The following is a 27268-nucleotide window of genomic DNA, read 5'->3' on the forward strand; positions in this document are numbered from 1 at the left end:
CTGCTGAAGCTAGAGAAGGCAATAAATGGACTTGGCGAAGCGAGCCGTCTCTCTATCAGAGGGCATAAAGAATCAATGAACGTCGGCCAACTGCGGTTCGCAGCCTGTGCCCCGCGTCGGATAGTATAGGTAGTGCAGACACGCCAATACAGTAGCATACTGTTGTGTGGTGCCCTCCCGATTTCTAGCCCAGAACAGGAGCGGAGTCTTTCAGACTCGTCTGTTGCATGTGTATGTGCGCCTATATACGTATGTATATGAAAATGCGTGTCAATAGCTATAGATAGCGCGTCTCTTCAAATATTCTTGGAATACATATGCGAAATTCCGCTGACACAGATCCATGCACTACAGCTTAGCATGCATTCACTGCACGTGATACGGTATCGAGATCCTCGAATTGAGGGAAGACGGGAAAAGGCAGCTTTGGCACTCACGCAGAGTCGAGGAATCGGCCGGAACAGGTGTTCTAAGGGTTATCCTCGACAGCAACAGGTTATTTCCTGAGATCCCATTTCATCTGCCCGTCTACTACGGTGGTCTGGCCTACAACAGCAGTGGCATCCTTCACTTGATGCACGAGATTCAAAACCAGGCGAGCGGAACCAGGTAGATGCCTCCCTCCTCCCCCTGAAGCTCGATCTGCTAGCATTACATGCAGTCTCGTCTGGGGAAGCTCTTTTGAATTACGTCTATCTATGCAAAGATATGTGATCACGACAGCTTCGGAAATGTGTCCCGTTACCTGTGGAGACCTTTAAACCGTGGTTAAAGGTGAAGATGCAAACGAGGAGGATTCCTTCGCGAAAACGCGGATGGAGACAGACGTCATTTTCCTATAGTAATGGAGGCGAGCACGTGCGCTAGCCAGACGGTTTACCACACACCAAATGGCCCGATGCGCTGCTTTCCAACCCGATGGATCTCGCGTACGCGGTCTCCCACGCCTGCTTCATTGCGCATTCAGGTCTAGGGACTGCAGAGAAAAGCCGCTGCAGACTACATGCATGTGTTTCGCGTGCCGGCAGCAATACTGCAACAATACTAGAATCACTTGACAACAGCGGAGCTGGAGTAAAATCCGGGATGTGCTGCGTGTATGGGAACCAGCGAGAGCTCAGAAGCGGGAGAGCATCAGATCCACCCCGGCCACTAGCTGCACCAGACGAAAGTAGCCTTCTTTACGCCATCCACCAGGTTCTGGAATAAACTAGGCGTGTAGGTACTGACTCATTTGAATGCGTCACTAGCCTCCTGCTCGGCTGCTGGGGCATGCAGGCGTCGAACAGATGGATGATGACAAGGAATAAAAGAACGAGAGAGGCTCATAAAGGTATACAGAGCAACCTTCAGATCTGGTGATTAAATCAAACAAACCGCTAGAAGGGGGGCAGCGCACAGCCTGCGCGTGGTGACCAGGGGTGACGCGGGTTGTCTCACCAGATGCAGCGCGGCAGCAACGGCGTTTGACGCATGCAGCGCCAGACCGATTTTCACCATCATGCAAAGCGCACATCGACTCAAAACGAATACACGACCAACGATCTCCTGCCTAGGAAGTCTTCCTTGTCTGACGGCGTCGCACTGCGTGCTCAAACGGTGGGAGAGAGAAACCCTGAGCTTGTTTGCGCTGTTCGCGCGCTACATTCCGTACTCACCTTCGTCGCTTCGCATGCAATCGGGTAGAGTCATATTTTCACAACTTCCTTGCCGTCGCAGAAAACAAAATAACGACGACTAACTACCCATTTTTTCGCTTCTGCTTGTTTACGTTTTTTTTATCGCGACACTGACTGCCGAGTGCAGTCTGCGATGGTGTAGTCGGCGACGTGTATTCCCGGCGCTGCTCGCTGATGGGTGGCGTAGCTAAAGCCGGAGGCCTGGGAAAGCAGGCTCTCCGCGCATTTCGCAGTTCTCCTTTCATTCTTTTCCTCTCGGTGCGCAAGGGACTCGAGCCAGTGCTGCTTAGGGAGCTGCGGACCTCGCCCTCTCTTCGCGACATCTGCGGCAAAGGCGACGCTTCAAGCCGCTCCGAGGCCCCCTCGTTTCCGCGAGAGGACCCTCCCTTCGGCGGCGAAAAGAGAAGAAATGTCCGCCTCCAGTGTGTGCAGGGCGGCGTCATTCTTCACGGCGCCGACTGGGAAGTCGCGTCGCGCGTGTGTGCGTACACCCGCGTTGCCGAAGCTGTCTGGTTGCGCCTTGCGCACTCCGGAGGGTGCACCAATGAGCAGAAACTGGAAACTGCGCTCAGAAAGGTCAAGTGGGAGGAGGTGAGTTATCTGCTCCTTGCTCCCGCCACGCAGACACCAACTCCCCTCTTATGCGGGTAAAAGGGAACAGCCTTATACAACCCAGTCATTTGCTTCCCTTGTGATACCACAGTCGGCTGCGTCGACTTCTCGCTTCAGGAGTCCCGCACGCTCGCTGCAGGCTAGGCATGCTCCTGCTACCTGCTTGCCTCTGTTCGCCAATGGAGCTATCTCAATCCGTTTATTTTTCCTGAGGTGAATGTGGCGTTGCCGTCTGTCGCGCGCTAGACACGTTTGGCGTGCAGACTGCGTCAAGTTCTCTCCCTGTCTCTTTGTCTTCTCAGTTCTTCCCCAATTCCTCCATTCTTCCCCTGGTGCCGCTGCGGGTTTCCTCCTTCGCTTCGGCCCTCTGCAACGAACGACGCATTCGCCAGGTTGTGCGCGAGACGCTGGAGAGAGTGAATGCGGAGTGCCGTCTAGGCGGCCTCAGACGTGAACCGCGCAGAGGGGCGGAGCAAGAAGGAACCCCGCCCTCTGCGACTGATGCTCACGGGCCCTCCGCGGCGCCCTCTCCGGTTTCGTTGGTAGAGTCGCCTCCCTCATCTGCGTCCGCTCCTCCGTCTGCGGAGTCGGCCTTTCTGGCGGCGATGGAACCTGCGCGCCGCCTGATGGAGGCGCTGAATTTCCGCTTCTCCGTCACGCTCGCTTCGGATTCGCTCTTCGTCGACGTGCAGCTCTCCCCACGCCTCACGCCGCGTCCATATCTGTATCTATCTCGGTTTCTGTCACCGGCCGCGGCTTCGCGAGGTGAGGCATCTTCAGGTTTCGGCTCTTCGCCGCCTCTGCCGCCTGCGTGCGACAACGAGCCCTCCAACTTTGCCTCGGCAGGAGACGCGAAGACCGCGCCTGACGCCGAGCGCGCCGTCACCTCCCAGGCGGCCTCCGCCGACAGCGACGCCTGCGGGCGCTCCCCGTTCGCGCGCGATTTGGGCGAGCCATCTTCTTCTCTGTGGGCTGGTTCGTCGTCTGCGTCGTGCTTCAGCGGCTGGCTTCCTCCCCTCTCCGAGGAGCTCCGCCCTTGTTCGTTTCCCGTCCTGCGGAAGATGCTCGACGCGCGTGAGCAGAAGCGCCGCGCGCCGGAGACCTTCGCAGACATCGCTGACTCACCGACCGCCGCGGGCCCGTCGAGAGGTTCTGGGGCCCGTGCGGGGTCGCCGCCGCCGCCCTGGTCGCTGGTGGAGACCTCGCAGGCGATTCGGCGCCACGGCCAGCTGCGGCTGCTGCGTGAGCGGTACGCCGCCGCTGAACGGGAGGCGCGCGGCGACGCCGCTGAAGCTGCGGCCGAAGCGCGAGAGGCGTGCGGCCGCGCACAGGGCGAAGAAGCGCCGAGAGAAGAGGCCCCTGCTGGGTCGCTTCTATCGGCAGTCCGCGTCGCCAACGAGGGTGCGGGGGCGCAGGTGCGCGTAGCAGGGGAAATGGAGAGAGAACGAATTATGGCGTTTTGGGACTCAGCAGAGAGACAGCGAGAAAGGGAGGCGAGGGCCCGGGTTCGCCCGCGGTGGCAGAAGAGCGCGTTTGAGAAGCTCCTCGACTCGTTAGCCAAGGCCGAGCAGATGGCGACAGAAGGAAGCGAGAAGTTCATGGCGGGCCAATTGCGTTACGCACAGGGAGGCGTGGAGGACAAGCTCGCTTGCAACTGTGAGACAAAGCGGAATGTGTCGAGCGGCAGCTTGGCGGGTAGCGCGGTGTCCGCCACGCGAAATGTCCCTGAAACGGCATCCAGCTGCTCTCAGCCACCCGCTCCGACTGCAGCTCTTGTTTCTCCGTCTTGCCACGTTCCGTCGGCCGCTCTTCATTGGGATCCCCCTCCGTCGGTTTCCTGTGCAGACTCGCCTTCTTCTGCTTCTACCCGGGGTCCTGCTCCTCTCCTCGCTGCGACGTCTGTCTCTGCGCCTTCATCGCCGGTGTCGCGGTCCTCTGCCTCGCCTAGCCTGCCGCTTCGCTTGCCTATCGAGGTCGAGCTCCTGCGTCTGCAGCACCTTCACTTTGGGCGGCGACAGGCAGCGGCGCGTGCGGCCGGCCTCCTCCCTCCCGCGGCGCTCGCCTCCGTGTCTGGGCTCGTCGAGGCCTACGAGTCCGACGACGCGATGGCGGCCGCGGTCGCCCTTGCGAGTGGAATCAAGCGAGCGTGCCGAAGAGAAAAAGACGTCGTGGTAAGGCTGTAGATGCTGATTGGTGTCCGGAGGCCCGAAGTCACTCTCACCCGACCAGGTGGAGCTTCCCAAGTGATTTGTCAACTGCCGTTAAGGCTTTCAGATACGCACTGTGGAGCGTTCTCAAAGAGTGTTCGCTATGCCCGCCTCCCGTCTTGGACACGGCGACAACTCCGCACCAGCATGAGGTGGGCCTGACAGGGTTTGCAAGAGCGCGAGGCGTTGCCGGCCGCTGTAGCACTGCAGCATTCGGCGTTGTGCAACCTTGTTATGCGCGCATCCTCCCCCCCCCTCCGCGTCTCTTTCGGTTTCCGCAAGCTTTTTCCCCGTGCTCGTCTGTGCGTGTCGCTTCAGGTCTGGGACCCCTTCTGCGGCGATGGCGGCCTGCTGCTGGAGGTCGCTCTACTGATAAAAGACGACTTCCCAATTTGCCCGCCGCGCGTGCCCTCGGCACTCGCGCGTCTGCGTGGCGTGCGCGACGCCTGGCCGCGCGCTTCGGCGTCTGCCTCGTCGTCACGAGAGTTACCCGCATCGCCCTCTTCCCTGAGTAAGTCGCTGGTGTCTGCGTCGGAGTCGCCGGCGTCCGACTTCCGCAGATGCCAGGGCGCGGTCACACTCGTCGGCTCGGATGAGCGGGCGCTGCTCCTGCGCGCGGCGCGTGAGAGAGTGAGGAGTTTTTGTGCCTTCTATTCGCGCGGAGCCGAATGCGGCAGAATGAGACGCGCACTCGCAAGCCCGGAGGTCCGTGACGCCGGAGAAGCGCGGGGACAGCCAATCATCACTGGGCAAGAAGAGGCGAGCGACCGCGAGCAGACAAAGAGCAGCGAGCCCCTTCGGTCGGCACAGGAAGCGCCCACAACTGGCGAGCTGGAAGACGAGCACGCGACAACAGCTATCAACCGCCGAGCGGCGATTCCGATGTTCACACGAGGGCCGCAGATTGTGCCTCTGTCCTCTGATTCTGCGGCCGCGGCGACGCCCGCCGCCGCGCGGGTGCGCGCGGACCTCGACAGCGGGGCACAGGCTATCTCCTTCGATCAACTTGTGTACGGCCGCTCCCTTGAAGCCGAAGGAACGGAGACTGAGGACGCGAGCCAATCAACGCACGCGTCGCCTTTTCCCCGGGCGACAGCAACCAGACAGACGGCGGAGCCGCGCAACCTGCAGGAGGGCGACGCGAATCAGGCGGGGCGGGGCGACCGGTGTGCATGCGATGAGAAGACGCAGGATGCACCCGAAGCACAGCGAGAAGAACCGCAGATCTCCGATCGAGTCTTCACCCCAGACGAAACCGACACAGCGTGGGAAGTAGAGTGAGCGCATATTTGACAACTCGAAGAGAAATCCGGATGACACAAAACAGAGACGGCCAATCAAGCACGCGAGACGCCCAGTGCTTGGGGAATGAGCGAGGGCGAGAGAGGGCCTGTGCGGGCGAGATAGATGCGGGACGCGTTGGCGCCTGCCACGGTTCAGGAGCGGCGCTTCAAGGGGCTTGTATTCGCAGTCAGAGTCGGCGTGATGTGCCTCTTGTTCGTAGGTCGTTTCCTTTCCGATTTGCGCTGCTTCACGCGTCCCACCATCACGTGGCAACATTCCTCAAAGGCGCGTTTATCTTGACGCGCATGCCCGGACGACGAGAGGGCGAGGTAGGGCCGGGGCCGCTTTGAGTGAGCCATTCGGTGGACCAGACTCAATAGAGTTGTGAATCCTGAGCAGTGGCAGCGCCCGTTGCAAGATATCTATCTTCTACTTGCAAGAGGCTATCCATCTTCTACATGCAAGCGCAATGGTAATGGCCTACAGTTAAAACTATCCCACAGCGGCATGTGCACACGGCAACCGATACGTATTCTTTGAGGCCCACAGCCGCCCCAAAAAGACCTCTCGCAGCCTGTATACACAAAAAGCTGTGACCGCGTACACAGTGATCTATCTATCTTTCCATCGATATCTATCTATCTATATCTATCTATATATGTATCCATCTATATCTCTTTCTCTATATCTCTCTATGTCTGTATCTATATCTATATGTATCTATCTATATCTATCTATCTACGTATCTACCTATCTACCTATATATATGTATTTCATTCCCCCCCCATTCTCCGCGTCATCTGCGCATACGAGTATATGTGTGCCTACGCGTCTGTGTTGACATTGAGTGCCTGCGACGCGCCTCCCGCTCCAACACAGCAGAAGAATCCGATGCCCCAGGCGCCCCGCGTGTTGTGATGACAAATGTCGGCCTCTGTCGGCGACCGTGCGTTTTGTAGTTCATGGGCTCTGCGCACAAGAAGGCCGTTCTGTTGTACGAGCGCTTTGGCCATCTGATCGCGTCTCGCGACGATTGGCGAGCTGTTTACGTGGTGACAAAGGTACGTAGATGGGCGCGGAAAACGGGAGCCCGCAGGACAGCCAACTGTCGTCCACACTGTCCTTAAGGCGTTGTGTTCGATTATTCCAACGGCGTCTCTGCAGCCGTCACTAGCTGTTGGTTTTGCTGTGCTGCGTGAGAATGCGTGTGCTGGGCGGCGCGTGCCCCGAGGCATACCGTGTGTAGGGAGCTGCGTCGGCGTTTTTCTTGATGCCGCCGTTCTTATGGCCGCGGGAATCAGCCGCGCGCACGCTTGCGTGGGAATCGTCTTTTCATTTCAGCATTCGGGCCTGTCCTGGTATGGGGCTGCCGCCTGTGCAGGGATCCGCCTTCCAGCACTACTCGCGCCTTGACTGGGAGAGAGTCCTCACTTGGCGGGATGTTAGCGACCAGCCCCTCCAACTTCTCAGGTGAGCATGGCCGTGGCGGCGTCCGGTGGCCTGTGTGCTGCCAGCAGGAGAAAGGCCTAGACGCGTGGATGCCGTATACGATTATTCGCTCACACGAGAATTCCCAATCATCCAGGACCATATATTTATGTTCATACTTTACACGCTCTCTTTATACGTTCACAGCCGTGGCGTGCCAACATGCGAAACTACGTAGGAATGATGCACCACCACGTTTCGCAATTTGGCGCTTTTTTCTGTCACCGAATGTGTTTGAATTGGCGCAGATGGACAGGCAGAAAACGAGCGCTGTATGCCTCGACGACGAAGGCGGAGCGGGAAAACGTGTTGGAAGAGATTGACACGCGTCTCGACGCGGCTGACGCGTGAACTCCGGCCCCCAAAATAATGGAAGGAACCGCATATAAAAACACACTTACGTGTTTTCAAACCTGCAAGGACTTAGACATTCTTACGTATTTGACATAATACGTTGCCGTTACCTTGACCTCACACGATTCCAAAACAGTCACAGTCTTACGCAGATGCCACGCGATTTTTTTGGCCGTCGCTAAGGCCAAACTTCTCACCCACCACCGCTGCAAAGCAATTCAGTGCTATACGCATTAGTGATACATAGATGCGTAGCTATTTGCAGACATGTGCATATACAGATAACGTGTATTCATCCACTCCGTGACCTACAAAGACATGTAGGCATATGTTCGTCGACGTCGTTGTTCCACCCTACACGCCTGCTGCCACCATCACGCCCTTGGTGAGAGCCGTGCATCAAACTTGCTCATTTTCAGCGTACGCGAAATACCGCCACACCCGCTCGGCTGACTGGCTGGAGAAACCGGGTTGATCGGCATCAATCCACTGAACATCACAGACTCTTTAGCCCCAAGACAAGAATGCTTCTCAACGAGGGTCAACAAGCGGCGTGCTTTGATACGAATTGGTAGTGAATGAGATGAACACTCCAAAAGGCTGCTGTACTATACTCAACCGAATAAATACAGCCAACCATGCGTCGCCAGCGATATCGGCGAACGAAGCGCATCGGTGCACACACCCGAGCATCTGCCACACTGGTTCAAACTCACGGAGTGGTCGGGGGTTTTGCTACGGCCTTAACGACCCAAGTGCTGAAGTTTCCCAGGAGAAGAACATTTATCTAACGAATATGCAGGCGTCACACATTTGCCTCATGTGCGTTGCTGTGCGGTACACGCATCACTACCTTAGCTTTCAAGGATACCAGCATGAGCATGTATTTCGTTCGGGGTGGCTCGACTCGTTAGTAAACCACAGACTCTAGGGTTTAGGGCTTATCTTACTTTAGCGGGTTGCTTTCCACAATCGCCTTCTCACTTCCTAATCTCCAGAACAAACGAGTTCGCTACGCTTTTTTGCGCCAGCCCAGTAGACTGAATTCGATCGTCCTGGCGTGCCTTTCCGCGAATACCATGAAGAAGAGACGCAAGCCTCATAGTGATGCCATACGTATCGTGCACTTTGTGAACCTTCTACATTCATCCTGTGCTAGCAGGATATCTGCCGTTTAGAGCCAAAGAGGCCGCGCAAGCACCACCAGTCACGTTTCTCAAGATTGAGCTCCAATTTCAAACACCCTGTTGAACGACTGCCATACGCGCCTGGGGACGCGGGCTGGCCGGCTCGACTGGACTCCTGGCGCATCTGCGGACGATTTGACAACCACCTACACATGCGCTGAACAGCGAAACTTGCTAGACTACTCCGATGTCGCCAGATCCTTTCTCGGAGCTGAAAGGCTTGCGTTAGCACTGCTTGATAACTGGCAAGTGGACGGACTGAAGACATCGTCCCCTGTGGGATGACGCGGGGAAGGGTTGGAGGGCATATACCTAAAAGATAAGCAAAGCGCTTCACCTGCTCTTCACGCTACCGTGAACTCCACAGTGGGGATGCTCGGACGTGTGGGGAGCGACGTGAACAACCGCCATTTGCATAAGCAAAACGATTGTTGTTCGAGACCTACCAGTGTATAAATACGGGCTCAAACAACCTTCTCTACTGACACAAAAGGAATGAAGATACGCATTTGTAAAACTTCCTTCGATCTACTTTATCGCTGCAGCTTGACTCTGGCAGCGCCAGCGTATTCATGTCTGCCTAACGGCGCGCCTACAAAAGATAAAGAAAGAAGCGGCCCCCACGCGATGCTGCAAAGCTTCACGGGGCATCCAGAGACAACGCGTGACGGAGCGACACGTATCGCCCCGCCAATGAGCTGGAACGGAATCAGACGATTGAAGAATCGGTTCGAAACCACACACTGTCTTTCAGTGCGAGACAGTTGAGACGATGCGACATCGGATTTCCGGGGATCACAGACAAAGAGAAATCGCAGCAAGAGAACAGAACAAACACGAACCAACGGCCGAATGCACCTCTGGATAGCAAGCCCGCTCTTGCAACATACACACGTGTGGGCGCAAATCTCACGCCGAGACGGATTTAGCGGTGTACAATCCCCCACGTTGCAAACACGCACAACGAACACTTTCCAAGGAGCATTCAAGTGTTGCCTAAACCGGCGGAAACATATGAGGCGCGTCGAGGAATGAGCGCCGACACATAAATATCCACCTCTAGTTTCACAACAAAAAACCGGGATTCCACTAACCTCCGAAAAACGACTGAGAGCCTCTAGTTCATTTCGCTGGTATGTCGCTTTTCCCAGAGTATCATCCCTATTTGTATACATGCCGCAAATCGTGAATGTGTTTAGCACTGCATTTCGATGCATTTATTTGCTGCATTTTCTTCTACATTTCTGTGGCTACCGCAGAGCTCGCCTGAGCCGCTGCAGCCACCGCTTGCTGGCTATTGTTTCCGGCCGCAAGGGCAGCCGGAGTGACCGTTCCGCTGGCGTAGAACATAGGCTTCGAGGCCTGAGGCTCAGCCGCAAAGTGTGGCTGTACCGCGGCGACCTGGTAGTTCACCGCGGCGACACTGGGGAACACTTGGCGGCTTCCTACAACAGCCGCCTGCTGAAGAGCGGGGTAACGCGAGTGCTGCTGCGCGACAGGCACAGACGTGGCCGCGTATGGGACAGCCGCAGAGGGAGACGCAGGCGAGAATGCGGACGCAGCTTGTGGCGCAAGAAGAGGCCGCTCCGAAAGAACTGAACGCACGCCCGCATGCTGTGGCGGTAGAACCGTCATCACAGCTGGTCCCTGCTCCTGCGACACAGTCGGGAGGGCAGAGTACGAAGACCCAGAGGCCAAAGACGACGGACGAGGCGCGAAGCCGGCCTGAAGGTTCGAGGCCACCACTTGCTGCATGGGCGTCGCTCCAGCCAACGAGGACGCCAGGACTGGCGTGGCGGCGGCAACCTGGGGCGGAAGAGCAGCGGCTTGACCCAACTGCTGAAACTGACCTGCTGCCCAAGCGTTAGCGTTCGCGTTGGCTGACACGGTTGAGACGGGAGTCATCTGTGAAGCAGCTTGAGCGCTTGCCAACTGAAGCTGATGTTGTTGTTGCACCAGCGCCTGTTCCCTGGACCAAATGTTTTCCAGCATTCGCCTGAACAGCGACGGTTCCGCGATCTGGTGCAGAGATGACGCAGGGCTGAGTCCCCCCGCCACGGCCCGCGGCGCCTGTACGGCACTGGCGACATGCGAAACGAGCGAGGGGGCGATGTCCGACGAGAAAACGCCAGACGGTCCTCCGGTGCCTCTGGTCGGGCTCTGCCACATCGCGTGTCGCTGAGGGGCGAGCCAAGTGTTGAACATCGTTGTCGGGCGCGCGCCGTACTGCTTCATGGCATCCAGGCGTTGCTGCAGGAGATGATTCGCCTGCGAGATCGACTGCATTTCCAGGCGGGCTTGCCGCGCCTGCAGAAGTCTCGCCTGTTCCGCAATTTGTCTTTTCTGTGTCGTCTGGAGAAGCCGGATCTGCTCTTCCATAACCGCAACTGAGCCTTCCCTCTGCAACTCGGTCAACTGCTTGATCGTCTCCTTTTCCGCCGGAACGGCGCTGTCTCCAGGGGCCTCCAGATTGGCAGATGGATTCGAAGCGGGCGCCACATTCGACGATGAGACATCAGCGTCCGGGGCACCATCTGCTCGAGCTTCTACAACCTGCTGCTGCTTCGGCCCTGCAGGCATATCCGCTGGCGCTGCCGCCTCAGGCGCGGCAGGATCGCTGGCAGCGGGTGCCTCACCAATGACGGGGGGCCTGGGTGTCAAACCCGGGAGAGGCTGCTCAGGCGAGACGACGAGGACAGCCTCCATCTGACTGTCATCGGATACGCCGCAGACCTCCTCCGCTTTGGCTATGGTACCGGTGCGAATGCTGCACGACTCCGAACGGCTGAAGCTCAACCAGAGAGGGGAGAGGCTGTCTCCCGACGAATGCAGCTTCTTCTCGAGCTTCGAGAAGATGATGTTGCGCGCCTGCTCGGGATTGTTGAAGAAATCCTCCACAATGATCCTAAACAGGAAATCAGCCCATAGCATTCGAGAGGAGTTGCCAAAAGGCCAACGGGCAACTGCTCACCGCATCCGCCGCATCCACACCAGAAATGCACCCGACAACAAATGCAATATCATGCGTAAACCTACAGCACGAACGCATGACCACAAACATTACTGCGCCGTAAACCCTAAACCCTTGCTATACCGATGTGTCACTGTCAGGGAACAGCTCAGCCGCTGCGGCTTCCTTACCGCTGTCCGTCGAGTGCTGCGCGTTGGTCCGCTTCACAGCGCTCGAGGATGTGAGGCGCAATTTGATTGGCGAGAGGTAGGAACTGGATCGGCGTATCCGCTTCTTCATCTTCTTCGTAATCATATTCGGTCGTGGCAATTTCGGTCAGTTTGAGATTACCGTCTCGCTGTTTCGTTCCCGTGGAAATCAACGGCATTTTGGCTCGTGGCTCCGGAGTCGTGGTAACGCTGGGCGTTGGCTGCGGCTCCTTCGGCCCTTCTTGGTACGAGATGTGTGTCTCGACCTGAATGAGGGACGCGCCTTCGTCGGCGCCCTCGCCAAGAGTGAAGATCGGCGAGGAGAAGTCTGCCTGCATGCGGCTGCTTCTGAACACACTCTGAGCTCCGTACTTGCTGCTGTAGCTTCCACGTCGCCCGGCGTCACCGGCAGCGAGCACACGGCTCTCAGCGACCTTGTCGGCCTTCCAGCTAGCGGCAGTCGGCGTTCCAGTCGTCGAGCCTCGAGCCGCTGCAGTGCGGAGACGCCGCGGCCCCGCCTTCTGGTCTTCCGGTGCGGCCACCGCGGCTGCTTCAGCTGATTGTGAGATGTTTTTGGATGTGCGTACCGCGTCAGCTGAAGGAGCCGGAGCCCCCGCCGCAGCTCCGCCTTCGGCAGGGCTGCGCGTCCCGCTTGTTGACGCAGCAGCCGCGGGAGAAGCCGCCGATGGCAGGGCCATCCCGGTCGACAGAGACGGCGCTTGGCGAACTTCGACAGGAGTGGCGGAATCGAACGAAGATATACCAGGAAGCAGGCATCGGTTAGGCAGAGCTGGCGCTGCAAGAGCTGGAGACGCGGCACTGGCTGCAGGCGAATCTTTGGTCACGGGCGCTGGGCTGTTGCCCTTGATCTGAGTAGGCAACGACACAGACAGGCCCATCGATACAAAATGAAGGAGACGGCAGCCAACGCCGCCCGAGTGATGAGCCACGGACACCGACAACAGAAAGCAGCTCCACTCGCAGAGGACAAAAAGACGTCAGAGGACAACCTGACTCCTCACCTTGACAGCGACGCGCTTGCGGTTGGACTTGTTAACAAGCCGCTTCATATAGTACTTGAGAATTTCAGGGCACTTCAGGAAATTCTCCGCCGCCAAACGCGCCAGCTGAAGCACATGGAGACCAACAATATACCTCAACGCACCTGCACACCTTCACTGCCTACGGTCATACATACATAACATATATATATATATATATATATTTGTGAGGATAGATCAACACCGGCAGAGCAACAGAGCACAGCGTCTCATCCCATCCGTCTGCTGCGTAAGTGCCAACGCGCGACGTTTCTGCCGTGGTGCGATGTTGTAGTATGTGTTGTAAGATATACACAGAAAACTTCGACAAGCAGCCACGATGATATATGTCAACACGACGTACATACGGACAAGGGAGAGTCAATACCAGAATTCCTGACCTGTTCTCGGATGAAGCAGAAGTTGCGCGATGCAATTTGAGTGGTCACCCTGCAGATCACGCAAGTTCACACGGCAACAACCCTTTAAGTGCTTCCACGGAAATCACATGCAATCGTAGAGCTGCCGATACACACGCATCCCGCGTACGCGCAGCACCACGTGACGAACGGGCTCAAATACGCCTTTATCCTTTCCACACTCGATGCCGAAATCTGCGCAAAGAAACATGCCACGGGTTATCGTAGGGAATCGCCAGTCGAAGCAGACGGTTTCTGCCAATGGAGTCTCAAAATTATTTGCATGCATAGCGCCTGAGTACACGCGGTGTTATGATGCTGGCCAACGTGGGTGTCTTACTCTCCGAAATAATCCGCGAAGCTCGAGGCGCTCCTGTGAAATTTGCTGCCGATGAGCCACCGCAGTCTCTCCACGAAGGCGTCAGGCTTCATCGACGACCCAATGCTCTCTTCCATTTCACTCAAGAAAGCGCAGACGTGGCGCTCCAGTTCATCGGGCGATCGCGTAGAGCCCTGCAGGACAACGGACGCCGTCAGACCCCTCATAACGTGTCTACGCATCCACAAGAATGCATATGCATGCGGGTGGCTGTGCCGACACACGTGCTCACATACCATACAGCCTGTGGCAAAACGAGGCGTTTGCAGCCAGCAGTGAAGTCCCCCGGCATGTTTTCGCCTCCTTGGTGAATTATGACATCAAAAAAGCAACCGTGTCCAACTTCATGAAGACTGCCGCCTCTGGCAGGTCGGAGGCGACTCGTCCCCTGCAAGCTATCGGCAGCGCCAACCACGACACGACCGACATCTGCCTGTCGTTCCAGATTCGTTGTTCCGGAATCTGCTCTCGCGGTGTCCATTCGACTTAAGGTCATGATATTTCTTGTGGCTGCGTACCTGAACGATTGTCGCAAGGGTCATGGCGGGCGGGACTTCTCGAACGGCTGCTGCAGCGACGTAACCGTCCATCCAGTGCGTGCGGATCGTATCGAAGAACGGAGAACTGATTATTTCGCCAAGGAGGGAGTACACAACCATCTCCATCATATCGGGAGGCGGGTGTGTCACGTAGAGCGAGACGTATGCGTTCGTCGTGTCCTCAGCAATCGGGTTCGGGAAATTGATCTCGATGTCTTCAGCTACATTTAAAATCTGAGAAACCAAGCAGCGCCCAGCACATCTCCGACAGATTGATTGAAGGGGAAAACTATGAGCTGCAACGCAGACTAGAACAGAAGCGCAGAGTGACGCTCCTCCGTGGACTGAAACGTGAGAAACCACGCAGGACAGAGGAGGCGCTCCACAACCGCTCACAGACACTCGAACAACGAGCTCTCACCACAACCAACTATATGCACCCTCGGCGAAACAAAATTGCGTTTCAGTTCGCCAAAGTTGGGGGTAAGCGACCGAGCGACGGCCGGCTCGTCGCAGTCGCGTGCTGATACGCAGTCTACGTTCTGCTCTGGCTTCACCTGACAGGCCGGTCTCCTTTTCGTCTGCATACCTCGCTGCCTGCACTCTTGGAGAATGGAAGCGGCTGCTGAGACATGGCAGCCCGGTATTTCTCGGCGAGGATTCGCGCGTCCGTGTAACTTATGTCTCCCATGATGAAGACGTCCAGCGCATTCGTAGATAGGACGCGCTTGACGAAATCCTGGAACTGACTGAACTGAGCCTCTTCATCTGCAGGCGCCGAACTTGCAGACGTCGCGGCCTGCCGCAGGTCAATTTGGGAGAACCGGTTTCGTCGCACGAAGCTGAGAGCGACGTCCATGGCGAGCTCGAATGGTGTCATGGAGGAGAAGTCCGACAGCTGCTCCTTGAGCTGCAAACGAGAACGTAAGATCACAGATGCTCCTTACTCCATAAGAGGCACGAAAACGATCCCCCGCAGAGGGAGAAAAGCGCACGAGTGAGGAGAAAAGACTCCACGGGAAAACCACCGGCAGAACAAACCTGGTCAGGGCAACAATGCATCTCACCAGTCCGCGGGGCACAGCTGCCCGACGCCCGTTTATGATGGAGACGGATGTATAGCAAAAAACGATTCGACCCGAGAAAAGCAAAAGCGGGCAAACCTGGTGCGATGCGTGATTCGCACCGACTCGCAAACTCCCACTACGTAGTTTGAACGCTTCAAACGTCGATGAACAGTCAACCACAGGAACGAGAGAAACACGTACGTTCTTGAAAATCCTCCAAAAATCTTTAGCGGTGGTCTCCTCTTTCGCCTTCTTCAACACTTGAATCAAACGCTGCAGGACGGTGGGGAAGAGCTCGGAGAACGCCTGTGAGAGAGAACGCAGCGAGCCAGACACACGCGATCTCGTACACGAGCGCTGCACACACGAATGTTGCTTGCCAAGAAAGCCCGAGACACTACACTCACGAGACGACGCCCAAACACATATATATATATATATATATAAATATATATAAATATATATATATACCCTTAGCCCCACACGGTGTATGGCTCCAAACACATCATGCACACGTGCGTGCTTGAATCGCTTCTTTGCAAGAAAAAAAAGAGCTGCATAAAAAACGGGGATGCAGGATTCCACCGAATGTAATTCGTGTGAAGCTCCGCCCGGCACCGCGACTCGCGATCACAACCACAGATGCGCTCAGGGCATCTGTTGGCTAGGCGGACTGTTCCCAGTCAGTCACCATGCTTTCAACAAAAGATGGAATATTCAATGCATGAACCTACTTGAATTTCAAGGATGAGAGCGCCATTCGTGAAGGACATGATGAGGTCGACGCCACATCCTTGGAAAGCAGCTAGATCGGTTCGCGCTCTTTCGCCCGCCAACGTAGTAAAAATTTTCCCGTACAGCGTGTTGATGCCTGTCGCAGCGTCAGCAGCGATTCGGGTCTTGAAGTAGCCGCGAATGATCGGCTTATTGAAGGGCTCCGAGTTTTTCCAGAAGACTGTAAAGCTCTCCTCCGTAACCAACACGCACGGCGGCCCAGACGCCTCAAGCCTCCTTCGTTCCTTCTCAGCTTCGTCTTCGTTCCGCAAACTTTCATCGGTGACGCCTGCCGCCCCCGGCGACGTCCCAGTAAAGACGCTATCCACCTCCACGCGCTCTCCACCGCCTGGCTTGATGGCGAACTGCACAGGCGACAGCGACTGGCAGATATCGGGGACCGGCTTGGGCTCCACACGAATCTTTGCTGCCAGACCGCAGGCCGGGGCGGGAGGGAGTGTGAAGACATTGGATTTCAGCGAAATAAATGCAGGTGCTTCGGGGGTACCTTGCGTCGTATCCCCCATATGGGAAGTCGCCGCGTTTCCCGCTGCTTGCTGTTGAGCAGTTGCCGGGTCTCCGGCAGGCGCCGATGCCTGCGTCGTCTGCGAGACTCCTAATGTCTCTGCAGACTGCTTCTCCTGACTCCCAGCTGCCGCAAACGAATCGACCCCTGTCGGCAGGACCTCAACCACGTTTCCATTCACCACACTCGAAGATGCATCGATCATCGGGGTCACGACCTCAGATGAGGTCGCACCCTGCTTGTTCGGAGTCGCCTCTGGCGTCGGAGAAAGGACTTCATTTGAGGTCGCACCCTGCTCGTTCTGAGTCGCCTCTGGCGTCGGAGAAAGGACTTCATTTGAGGTCGCACCCTGCTCGTTCGGAGTCGCCTCTGGCGTCGGAGAAAGGACTTCATTTGAGGTCGCACCCTGCTCGTTCGGAGTCGCCTCTGGCGTCGGAGAAAGGACTTCATTTGAGGTCGCACCCTGCTCGTTCGGAGCCGTTCCTGCCGTCGACGTCTGAGCGTCAGATGAAGTCGCATCCTGCGCATCCGGCGCCGCCTCTGGCGTCGGCGTCGGCGTCTCAGGTGGGGTCGCACCCTGCTCGTTCGGAGTCGTCTCTGGCGTCGGCGTAACGACCTCATTTGAGGTCGAACCCTGCGCATCCGGCGCCGCCTCTGGCGTCGGCGTCGGCGTCTCAGGTGGGGTCGCACCCTGCTCGTTCGGAGTCGTCTCTGGCGTCGGCGTAACGACCTCATTTGAGGTCGAACCCTGCTCGTTCGGAGTCGTCTCTGGCGTCGGCGTAACGACCTCAGTTGACGTCGCACCCTGCACGTTTGGAGTCTTTCCTGGCGTCGGAGTCGGTGCCTCATTTGAGGCCGCACCCTGCTCGTTCGGAGTCGCTTCTGGCGAAGAAGCCGAAACCTCAGGTGGGATCGCAGCCTGCTCGTTCGGAGTCGTCTCTGGCGTCGGAGTCTGCACCGCGGATGAGGTCTCACCCTGCGTATCCGGCGCCGCCTCTGGCGTCGGCGTCGGCGTCTCAGGTGGGGTCGCACCCTGCTCGTTCGGAGTCGCCTCTGGCGTCGGAGAAAGGACTTCATTTGAGGTCGCACCCTGCTCGTTCGGAGCCGTTCCTGCCGTCGACGTCTGAGCGTCAGATGAAGTCGCATCCTGCGCATCCGGCGCCGCCTCTGGCGTCGGCGTCGGCGTCTCAGATGGGGTCGCACCCTGCTCGTTCGGAGTCGTCTCTGGCGTCGGCGTAACGACCTCATTTGAGGTCGAACCCTGCGCATCCGGCGCCGCCTCTGGCGTCGGCGTCGGCGTCTCAGGTGGGGTCGCACCCTGCGCGCTTGGAGTCGTCTCTGGCGTCGGAGTGAGGACCTCATTTGAGGTCGCACCCTGCTCGTTCGGAGTCGCCTCTGGCGTCGGCGTAACGACCTCAGTTGACGTCGCACCCTGCACGTTCGGAGTCGTCTCTGGCGTCGGCGTAACGACCTCATTTGAGGCCGCACCCTGCCCGTTCGGAGTCGCTTCTGGCGAAGAAGCCGAAACCTCAGGTGGGATCGCAGCCTGCTCGTTCGGAGTCGTCTCTGGCGTCGGGGTAACGACCTCAGTTGACGTCGCACCCTGCACGTTTGGAGTCGTCTCCGGCGTCGGAGTGAGGACCTCATTTGAGGTCGCACCCTGCTCGTTCGGAGTCGCCTCTGGCGTCGAAGACTGAGCGTCAGATGAGGCCGCACCCTGCTCGTTCTGAGGTGTCTCTGGTGCCGGAGTATGGACCTCATTTGAGGCCGCACCCTGCCCGTTCGGAGTCGCTTCTGGCGAAGAAGCCGAAACCTCAGGTGGGATCGCAGCCTGCTCGTTCGGAGTCGTCTCTGGCGTCGGGGTAACGACCTCAGTTGACGTCGCACCCTGCACGTTTGGAGTCGTCTCCGGCGTCGGAGTGAGGACCTCATTTGAGGTCGCACCCTGCTCGTTCGGAGTCGTCTCTGGCGTCGGAGTGAGGACCTCATTTGAGGTCGCACCCTGCTCGTTCGGAGTCGCCTCTGGCGTCGAAGACTGAGCGTCAGATGAGGCCGCACCCTGCTCGTTCTGAGGTGTCTCTGGTGCCGGAGTATGGACCTCATTTGAGGCCGCACCCTGCTCGTTCGGAGTCGTCTCTGGCGTCGGAGTGAGGACCTCATTTGAGGTCGCACCCTGCTCGTTCGGCGACTTTCCTGGCGTCGAAGACTGAGCGTCAGATGAGGCCGCACCCTGCTCGTTCTGAGATGTCTCTGGTGCCGGAGTATGGACCTCATTTGAGGTCGCACCCTGCGCGCTTGGAGTCGTCTCTGGCGTCGGAGTGAGGACCTCATTTGAGGTCGCACCCTGCTCGTTCGGAGTCGTCTCTGGCGTCGGAGTCTGCACCGCGGATGAGGTCTCACCCTGCTCGTTCTGAGGTGTCTCTGGTGCCGGAGTAAGGACCTCATTTGAGGTCGAACCCTGCGCATCCGGCGCCGCCTCTGGCGTCGGCGTCGGCGTCTCAGATGGGGTCGCACCCTGCTCGTTCGGAGTCGTCTCTGGCGTCGGCGTAACGACCTCATTTGAGGTCGAACCCTGCGCATCCGGCGCCGCCTCTGGCGTCGGCGTCGGCGTCTCAGGTGGGGTCGCACCCTGCGCGCTTGGAGTCGTCTCTGGCGTCGGAGTGAGGACCTCATTTGAGGTCGCACCCTGCTCGTTCGGAGTCGCCTCTGGCGTCGGCGTAACGACCTCAGTTGACGTCGCACCCTGCACGTTTGGAGTCTTTCCTGGCGTCGGAGTCGGCGCCTCAGGTGGAGTCGCACCCTGCGCATCCGGCGCCGCCTCTGGTGCCGGAGTGAGGACCTCATTCGAGGTCGAACCCTGCGCATCCGGCGCCGCCTCTGGCGTCGGAGTCGGCGTCTCAGGTGGGGTCGCACCCTGCGCGCTTGGAGTCGTCTCTGGCGTCGGAGTGAGGACCTCATTTGAGGTCGCACCCTGCTCGTTCGGAGTCGTCTCTGGCGTCGGCGTAACGACCTCATTTGAGGTCGAACCCTGCGCATCCGGCGCCGCCTCTGGCGTCGGCGTCGGCGTCTCAGGTGGGGTCGCACCCTGCGCGCTTGGAGTCGTCTCTGGCGTCGGAGTCAGGACCTCATTTGAGGTCGCACCCTGCTCGTTCGGAGTCGCCTCTGGCGTCGGCGTAACGACCTCAGTTGACGTCGCACCCTGCACGTTTGGAGTCTTTCCTGGCGTCGGAGTCGGCGCCTCAGGTGGAGTCGCACCCTGCGCATCCGGCGCCGCCTCTGGCGTCGGAGTGAGGACCTCATTTGAGGTCGCACCATGCTCGATTGGAGTCGTTCCTGGCGTCGATGTCTGAGCGTCAGATGAGGTCGCACCCTGCTCGTTCGGACTCGTTTCTGGCGTCGGAGTCAGCACCTCAGATGGGCTCTGACCCTGCTGGTTCGGTGTAGACTCCGGCGTTTGAGGAAGACCCTGTGACGCGTTTGTTTCCCCCGCAGTCTGAGACTCGGCTGACGTTTCGGGAATAAGCTCAGATGTGGTTCCATTATGCCCCGTCTGAGGCTCCTCCGTCGTCGTCGGAGGAACCGGAGAAGCATGTGTTTTATCCTCAGTCTGAGGATCCTCTGATTTCTGGGGCGCTACCTCAGGCCGGGTTGCATTCTCGACGGTCTGATGGACCCCTTCTGTCTTGGATGTAACATCGGTAGTCTCTGTGGTATCCTCCGCTGGGGCGGTAGCCGGTGTCTGGGAGCCGGCCTGAGGCTTTTCCGGCGAGGCCGGCGTGTCCTCCAAGAAATCTGCCACGTCCAGAGCCGGAAGGTCAGCAGTTGTGTACTGAACCTCGTACGGAGCATACGTGGCGATCGATCCCGCACCTTCTTGAGCGCGTTCAGCGGGCAAGACAACGATAGCCGACGCGCGTTCCGGCAAGAAACTGTCGATTTCTTCGCGGACGATTTGGATGAGAGTGCGGTCTGGAGGTAGCTGCACGAACTCGCCGCCAGCCAATACGAGCTCCGGACGGTTAGGCAGAAGCACCAGCTTCTCCGCAGCAGACACAACGGCGTTCACAGCGTCTTCAGGGTCTTTGTACGTCCAGGAGCGGTTGGAAACCTGCGCAAACTCTCGGAAGAAGTTGGTGATATACGTGTTATCGATCGTGCGACGCACCGAATCCGCGTAGGCCACACATGCCGCGATGACCTTCTCGTAGTTGCTCTCGCCCTTCTCAGTCAGCTCGAGCAGCAGACCAACGAACGCCTTCTGGCTCGTCGTGTAGTCCACATACTCGCCCCCGGCAATCCAACCTGTGAAAAAAACATCCGAGGACAGTAACACTGACGTATGGGCTACTAGACGCTGTCCAAACACAAGTTCCAAGGGGGTCCACACACACTCAGCAAACCCTCGGGCTGCTTCAGCCGCCTCGGCGGCTCGCGTCTGAAGCTGCGCAAGTGGCATATGCCCCAGTCACAGACTACGTACGTGAGAATGCGCCACAGCCGCATCAAGCCGCGGGCATCGCGCGCGACATACACATGAGGATGTGCCCGAAACATGGCAGCAAGAGTGTGCGATCAGACTGTGGCTGTTCGCCCGCGCCGTTCCTCGCGGCGTTCGCACGGGGTTACGTCAGTCTCTCTTGGCTGGCCCTCCCACATGGAGGCAGTCGTGGAGGCGCGCCAGTTTACCTTGCGTTTTTAGATGATTTAGCAGAGCTTCCTCCCCCGGATACTCGAGCAAGAACTCGATGAGCGCAGTCGGCTGAAATTGTTCATCAAATTCTCTGACGGCCCAGTTCGTTCTGCGCTGCCACACCACGAGCATGCGGCTGCCCCAGCCGTGTTGGCGGAAGACTCGGAATACCTTGCCGCCTACACGAAAGCAAAAAAGGGGAATCGAGCGCATATGGCACACGCTGCAGCAGCGAGGAGCAGCCGGGCTGGAGCAGGAAATATCAAAACGTGCGTACAGAGACAAACGCACAGACGCAAGTGGACATGCATTAACAATGAATTCCCCCGTCGCGCGGAAGTGGGCTATGTGCAGTCCGCGATCCCCTCCATCAGCCACCAGCACCACCACACGTCAGCAAGCCCCAGTGAACAGGCAGAAGAAGATAACACACATGCCATTGCCGCTCGCATCATCCTAGTTATTGGCAAAGTCACTCGCCCAATAGGCGCATCTCCCCGAATGAATGCACGCACACCTGCCCGCACAACCCACCAGACGAGGAGGCTAATATGAAGGTGCCCACTTACCGGCAGTCGACTTGGTCTGCGGAGCGTCGGACCCTTTCAGCGTCTGATCGGTTGCAGCCGTCGCAGGTTCATCCTCCATTTGCAGGAATGCACCCAGCAGGGCCTGTGCGTCTTGGCCTGTCTCCGCCCGGTGGAACTCGATGTCTTTGAGAACGTCGCGGCGCTTCACCAAAGCCTCCGCACCCCCGGGCGCCGATTCGCTGTGCTCCGCAGTGTGCGGGAGCGGACCAGAGAAGACGCGCGGTGCGGTGATAGGCGAGGTCGATTGCAGAGAGGGAAAGAATGCCTCGTCTGAACCATCTGCCCCATCGAACTCCTCTGTCGCTGCGTCTCCGTGCCCCTTTCGGAAATACTTTGATAAAATTTGGGCAGCGGTCTGCTCAATCTCATCCGTCGTGTACGCCGAGTGCGTCTGAGCCTCGCGCTCAACTGCGGCCTTGACCGCAGGCGGGGGCGGCACCGGCGCACCGGTGGCGTCGACAGGACCCTCGATGATGATGGGGACACTCCGCCGGCCCATGCTGAAGAAAGCCACGCGCACTGGGAAGCAGACGAACACTGGAGACGCGGCGCGTGCGAACGCACACGGAAAGGCACACTCTAGAAACGCTCAACGGCCGCTTCCCCCCCGCCCTCCTCCTCTCCCACCCCGCCGAGCCTGCCCTACCGAGAAACCTGACCCCCAGGCAAGTGAGCGGCCAGGACAGATCGCAGAAGACTTCAGAGCCATACCGAACTCCCCGTGGCAATAAGAAACCCCGGAACGGCCCTCCCCTCGCTACGTGAAGACCGACACGAACGCCCACACTCATCGTTCTTCGCCAAGACCGCAGCGCCGCTCGCTAGTGTGCAGAAAATCTGTCAGCTGACTCGTCGCTGCGTTTGCACTCACCGAATCGCGATCGACATATTTTCAGGTCTGTAGCACTTGGCGTGGAACTGTCTCAGAGCCTTGAGGACGTCGAGGCCCTGCTGCAGCGGCTTCTGGCAAAGCGTCTCGAAATCGCCAGTGCCGAACTTTCCCGCCACCTCCGGACGGTAGAAGAAGGACGCCAGGCCGTTCGCAGATGACGGAAGCCCGGACAGTGGGCCGTCGGCAGAGGCCTCCAGGGACGGCGTCGCCGCCATCGCGACTTCCAGCAGAATCCGCGCAATGTCCGGGCGATTCTTCTCATGCTCAAATTGCACTGCCATCACCTGAGAAGGCGGAACGAAGCACACTGTCAACGAGTGAGGGTTCAGCGGTTCAAATGGAGGACAGCGGGTATACAGAGAAACCAACGCTCCACATTAGCTGTGAATTTCGTCAGAGTGTTTGCGGCTCTCAGACGGGCCCGTTCACAACCGACAAAAACCCTAACCGCAAGCGTGCACAACGGCGAGGGCATCATTTAGCCAGAAACACATGATTCATACGTGACAGCACGGCGGGATGCAACTGAATCTGACAGTTGACTTTGCCCCGGCGTGCGTAGACACATCGAGGGACCCTCGCAGAATCCATCTGCCCCCATACTAAATACATATGCTACCCCACGCTAGACGTCTAAGATTATCTCTGTGTGTCTCACCTCGGAGGCGAATTGCTCGGCCGCGAAAAGGGGGTGGAAGAGGTGCTGAAGAAAGCGGTCGAGAAGCGCGGGCAGCGTATCGGTTGGGGCGGCGACGAAGAAGGTCGTCAGCTCCGCAGTGGTGTGGGCGTTGTGCGTCCCGCCGCGGCTGGTGACGAACTCGTCCCAGGATGTCGCTTTCTGGTCGCCTTCTGCGCCCAAGAATATCAAGTGCTCGAGCTGATGGGCGATGCCTGGTATCGCCGGGGGGTCGTGGAAAAAGCCGCAACCCACGGAAATCGCGAAGGAGCCGGTCGCTTCCTCCTTGTCGGCAATCGCCAGTCCGTGCAGCTTTAGTGCAGGCAACGTGAACACCGCATACGAGCTCTCGTCTCTTGGCGGCTTGATGATGAGGCGCTTCCCGTCTGGCGACTGCAGCTGTCGGTCCACGTCCTTCGACAGCAGCCGGCGCGACCGCGCATCGAAGGCGCCCGTTATCGCCTGCGCCTCGTGGACCTGCGCCAGAGTGGGAAGCGAGTCAGGCTCCTCCGACAGACGCGCCGAAGAGGTGGGCGCAGGGCGGAGCCGCGCGAGAGACGCGACAGGGGGAGAGGCCCCGGGGGCAGCCGCAGACCGCGCGGCAGGCTTGGAGGGTTGGTTAGGCCCAGATGCAGACACCGGAGCAGCAGATCCAGCAGCAGAAGAGGAAGAGTCAGACGTGGAGCCAGTGGAAGCACCGGTCGCCGGCGCGGCGACAGCCGCGTCCGCATCCACCTTCAACCCGATCTCAAGGCTGGGCAGCCTCGCGCTTTCGTTGGTGACGACCGGCGAAGACTGTTGGTCATGTTTCTTGGGGAACAGGGAAAGAAACGAATGCTGAGGCTTGTCCGCATGGCGGTCAACCTCGGGCTCTAGCGCCCGGTGGGCCTTACGGGCGTGGTCTCGAGCCTGAAAACGCCTAGAGAGCGCATGGCCGACGAGAGCGGCTGAGCTGAGAAGAGCGAGAGAGAAGAGGACGAAGAGGGAAAACGCGCCGGAGCGGCGGAAAGGGGACGACGCCATCTTGGAGGAAGTCACGGGAAAAGGAAAACGGAGGCTGCATTCGCCCGACTGCGGCGCCGGGAGGGAGCGGAAAGGGGCAAAAACCGACGAGAGGGAAACCCTCTCTTCTTGTGCCTAAACGGCCCTCGGATACGGAATATGGACCGTAAACATGTCTCAGTGCGTCTTGGGCGTGCCGAAAAATAGACTGGAGAGGCCTACAGACGCGCGAGCCCGCGGGCCTACTGCCACTGGCTGGGTAGCCGACAGGGCGCGTGGCTGCGCGGAAATCAGCATGCATGTATCGATGGGTACGACTGCGCCAAAAAATGGAGGAAGCTGCCTTGGTGGATGCTGCAACGTAAAGGGGAGAAGAAGAGACAAGGAGAGGTGGAGCCACAGGTCTGAGAAATTGCGAAATGCTCATTGCACGCCCGTCTAGCCTCAGCCTAGCAGACGGCCCATTACGGGAGGAGACGCGGGGGATCAACTATGAACTTACAAAACGAATGGTGACAGACACTCTAGGAAAGCTGATGTGCCGAAGGAAGTGAATGCGACCTATATTCGCCTTCTTATCGTTGTCACCGAAAAATGAAAGGATATCTGGATCCCATCGCGCATACACCGACGGGGGACAAACCTGAGGTACCATTCCCGAAATATTGATGGTGGCTGCCTCTAGGAGAGAGACGAGAAGGAAGGCCAACAAAGGGAACTGAGAGGAGTGAAGAGAGAAAAGGAAAGAGAGACTGTTTCCCTTGTTCCCCTTCTAACGAAGAGGTCGAGGCCCTCTCTGGGGACGAAACATGCGCACTGCGTCGAAAGCAATATCCGACCGGCCTTAGAGCCTCTTCAACTCCACAAACTAGCTCGCATGGGTTCGCTTCGTTGACAAAAGTTATCTGAGAAACTTCTTGCAAGGCTCCGCCGCTGCCAAATGCCATCGTACCACTGCTCCCCGAGTTTACAGCATCGAGAAAATCGACGTCGCTGGCCCCGCGGGAGGGAGCACACCCTCGAAGCCAGCTACCTGGGTGCCGGTCGCTGGCGCGCGCTAGATCGCACCGAGCCGCGCGCGTGCTTCCCACCTGAGGAGAAACACGCGGGTGGTGCTCCGTTTCTCTCGCACACGTCTGCCGCGACATCGCGGGCTCGCGTGTCAAGCGGTCGCATTTCCAAGGAGAACCCTGGCAGTGCCCGAGTGCACCTCGAAAGAGACTGCGGTATTACGTGGAGAGAAAAACATAGGCCAATGCACATTCTCCGACTAAAATACAGGATGCGCTTGTGCGTACCTCATGGAGGACTCGGACTTCAAAACGGGTGCCCAGGCGTTTTTCCCGATTTTAGCGCCCGTGCAGCGCGGGAACGGCCTGCACCAACGTTTGCGACCCACATAGTAGCAGAGGCCACAACGCTTGAATACCGGAAACTAGCTGCAAGCCGAAACTCGTGTAGCTCACAATTTGGGGGGGCACACAGACACCTGAGGGTGAAGTATGATGGGCCGAGGTCTCTTCTGCGCAGCCTGCAGCCTTAAGCGGATGAACGGCCCCTCTCACGGGGCGAGCACTCGAGGCGCTGCGGTGGCGCGCGCAAGCCCCCGATTCCGTCCGTGTAAGATGGGACTGCCAATGGTTCAGATGTGGCACGCGTTTGTGAGGACTCTTAAAATTGAGCCTTCCAAACTCTGAGCAAACGAAACAAACGCAGGTATATACACTAACGAGGGGGCCAAATGCAAGCGTAAAGGGGGCGGCGGACAGATGGCACCAGAAAACTTTGAACAACAGGAGAGAAGAAGAGAAACGGCATCGAAGTCGGGAGCTGGTACGGCTACAGGGGAAGCGGCGTCACCATGAGGCTTTGATGGTCGCCATGTCCCTTCACACCCCTCGGCTCTCGATCATCTGTGTTCTGGAAGCCTGACCAAGTGACGGCCTTGGCTCGACGGCGGGGTCGGAGGGCTTGAGACGTGCTTGCGTTTCCATGCCACAAAGTTGCTTCTCGCGCAACTTCGGGAGGCGTCGCGTGCCTCTATCTCTCAAGCTGAGGCGGTAACCCGTTCCTAACTGCATCAAGGCTATACGAACGCTCAGAGTGTGCTGGGCACCTTTTACACGTGACCGATTTCCTGAGGGGAGACGGCACAGACCGCATGCGCCAGTTTTGCTCATCGAGACGTTGCATGACTCAGTGCCGAGGCGTGGACAATTCGTTCATTTTTTGACCATCTCGTCCTCGGCGGGGAGTCACGCAGGGTGCGGTTTACACCAGGTCTTTTTAAGGAGGAGGAAAACTCACAAGGGAGCGGCCGGGGGGGGGGGGGGGGGGCAGCACGCGGAGACAAGGCATGTAAGATATTGGACCGACGGAGGGTGACTTGACGCGAGAGACGGCCGGCTTTCTTGTTTGCCGTGGCAAGACTGTGCCAGCACAGAGAGGCTGAGTGGAGGTCTCGATTGTGAGCGCCCTGATGCCTCTACTCTTGTCGGCTCCTCGGGCTTTCTTTCGTGAGCCGCGGTCAAACACCTGACGCGCAGCGGTTTCCTCCTACTTCCTTGCCCATTGAGCGATCAGGCTCCTCTGCCTGCCTCAAAGCCTTTCCGCTCCCCGTTCTTTCTTCATCGACTCGTTCCCCTCTGCGTGTGAGGCCCGCATCCTTCGCGCGGCGCAGGATCTGTGCCTCTTGCTCGCCGCG

General features: G+C 58.3%; 2 protein-coding genes across 2 annotated transcripts; one reads left to right on the forward strand and one right to left on the reverse strand.

Annotated features, from left to right (window-relative positions):
- Positions 1-1853: 1853 nt before the first annotated feature.
- On the forward strand, positions 1854-7621 carry BESB_056480 (uncharacterized protein; the record flags this gene model as incomplete). The annotated part of the gene is made up of 8 exons (XM_029364083.1): positions 1854-2270; positions 2594-2723; positions 2757-4462; positions 4817-5775; positions 6003-6111; positions 6742-6843; positions 7164-7252; positions 7519-7621. 8 exons carry the CDS (start codon positions 1854-1856, stop codon positions 7619-7621), a joined length of 3615 nt encoding a protein of 1204 aa, XP_029220006.1.
- Positions 7622-10047: 2426 nt separating this feature from the next.
- BESB_056490 (uncharacterized protein) lies at positions 10048-24585 on the reverse strand (the record flags this gene model as incomplete). The annotated part of the gene is made up of 13 exons (XM_029364084.1): positions 10048-11716; positions 11953-12839; positions 12993-13097; positions 13412-13460; positions 13770-13942; positions 14327-14581; positions 14937-15257; positions 15616-15720; positions 16149-21016; positions 21401-21583; positions 21974-22494; positions 22866-23170; positions 23545-24585. 13 exons carry the CDS (start codon positions 24583-24585, stop codon positions 10048-10050), a joined length of 10482 nt encoding a protein of 3493 aa, XP_029220007.1.
- Between the last annotated feature and the right edge of the window lie 2683 nt (positions 24586-27268).

Source organism: Besnoitia besnoiti, chromosome IV, assembly GCF_002563875.1.
Source record: "Besnoitia besnoiti strain Bb-Ger1 chromosome IV, whole genome shotgun sequence".
In the NCBI taxonomy this organism is placed as follows: Eukaryota; Apicomplexa; class Conoidasida; order Eucoccidiorida; family Sarcocystidae; genus Besnoitia; species Besnoitia besnoiti.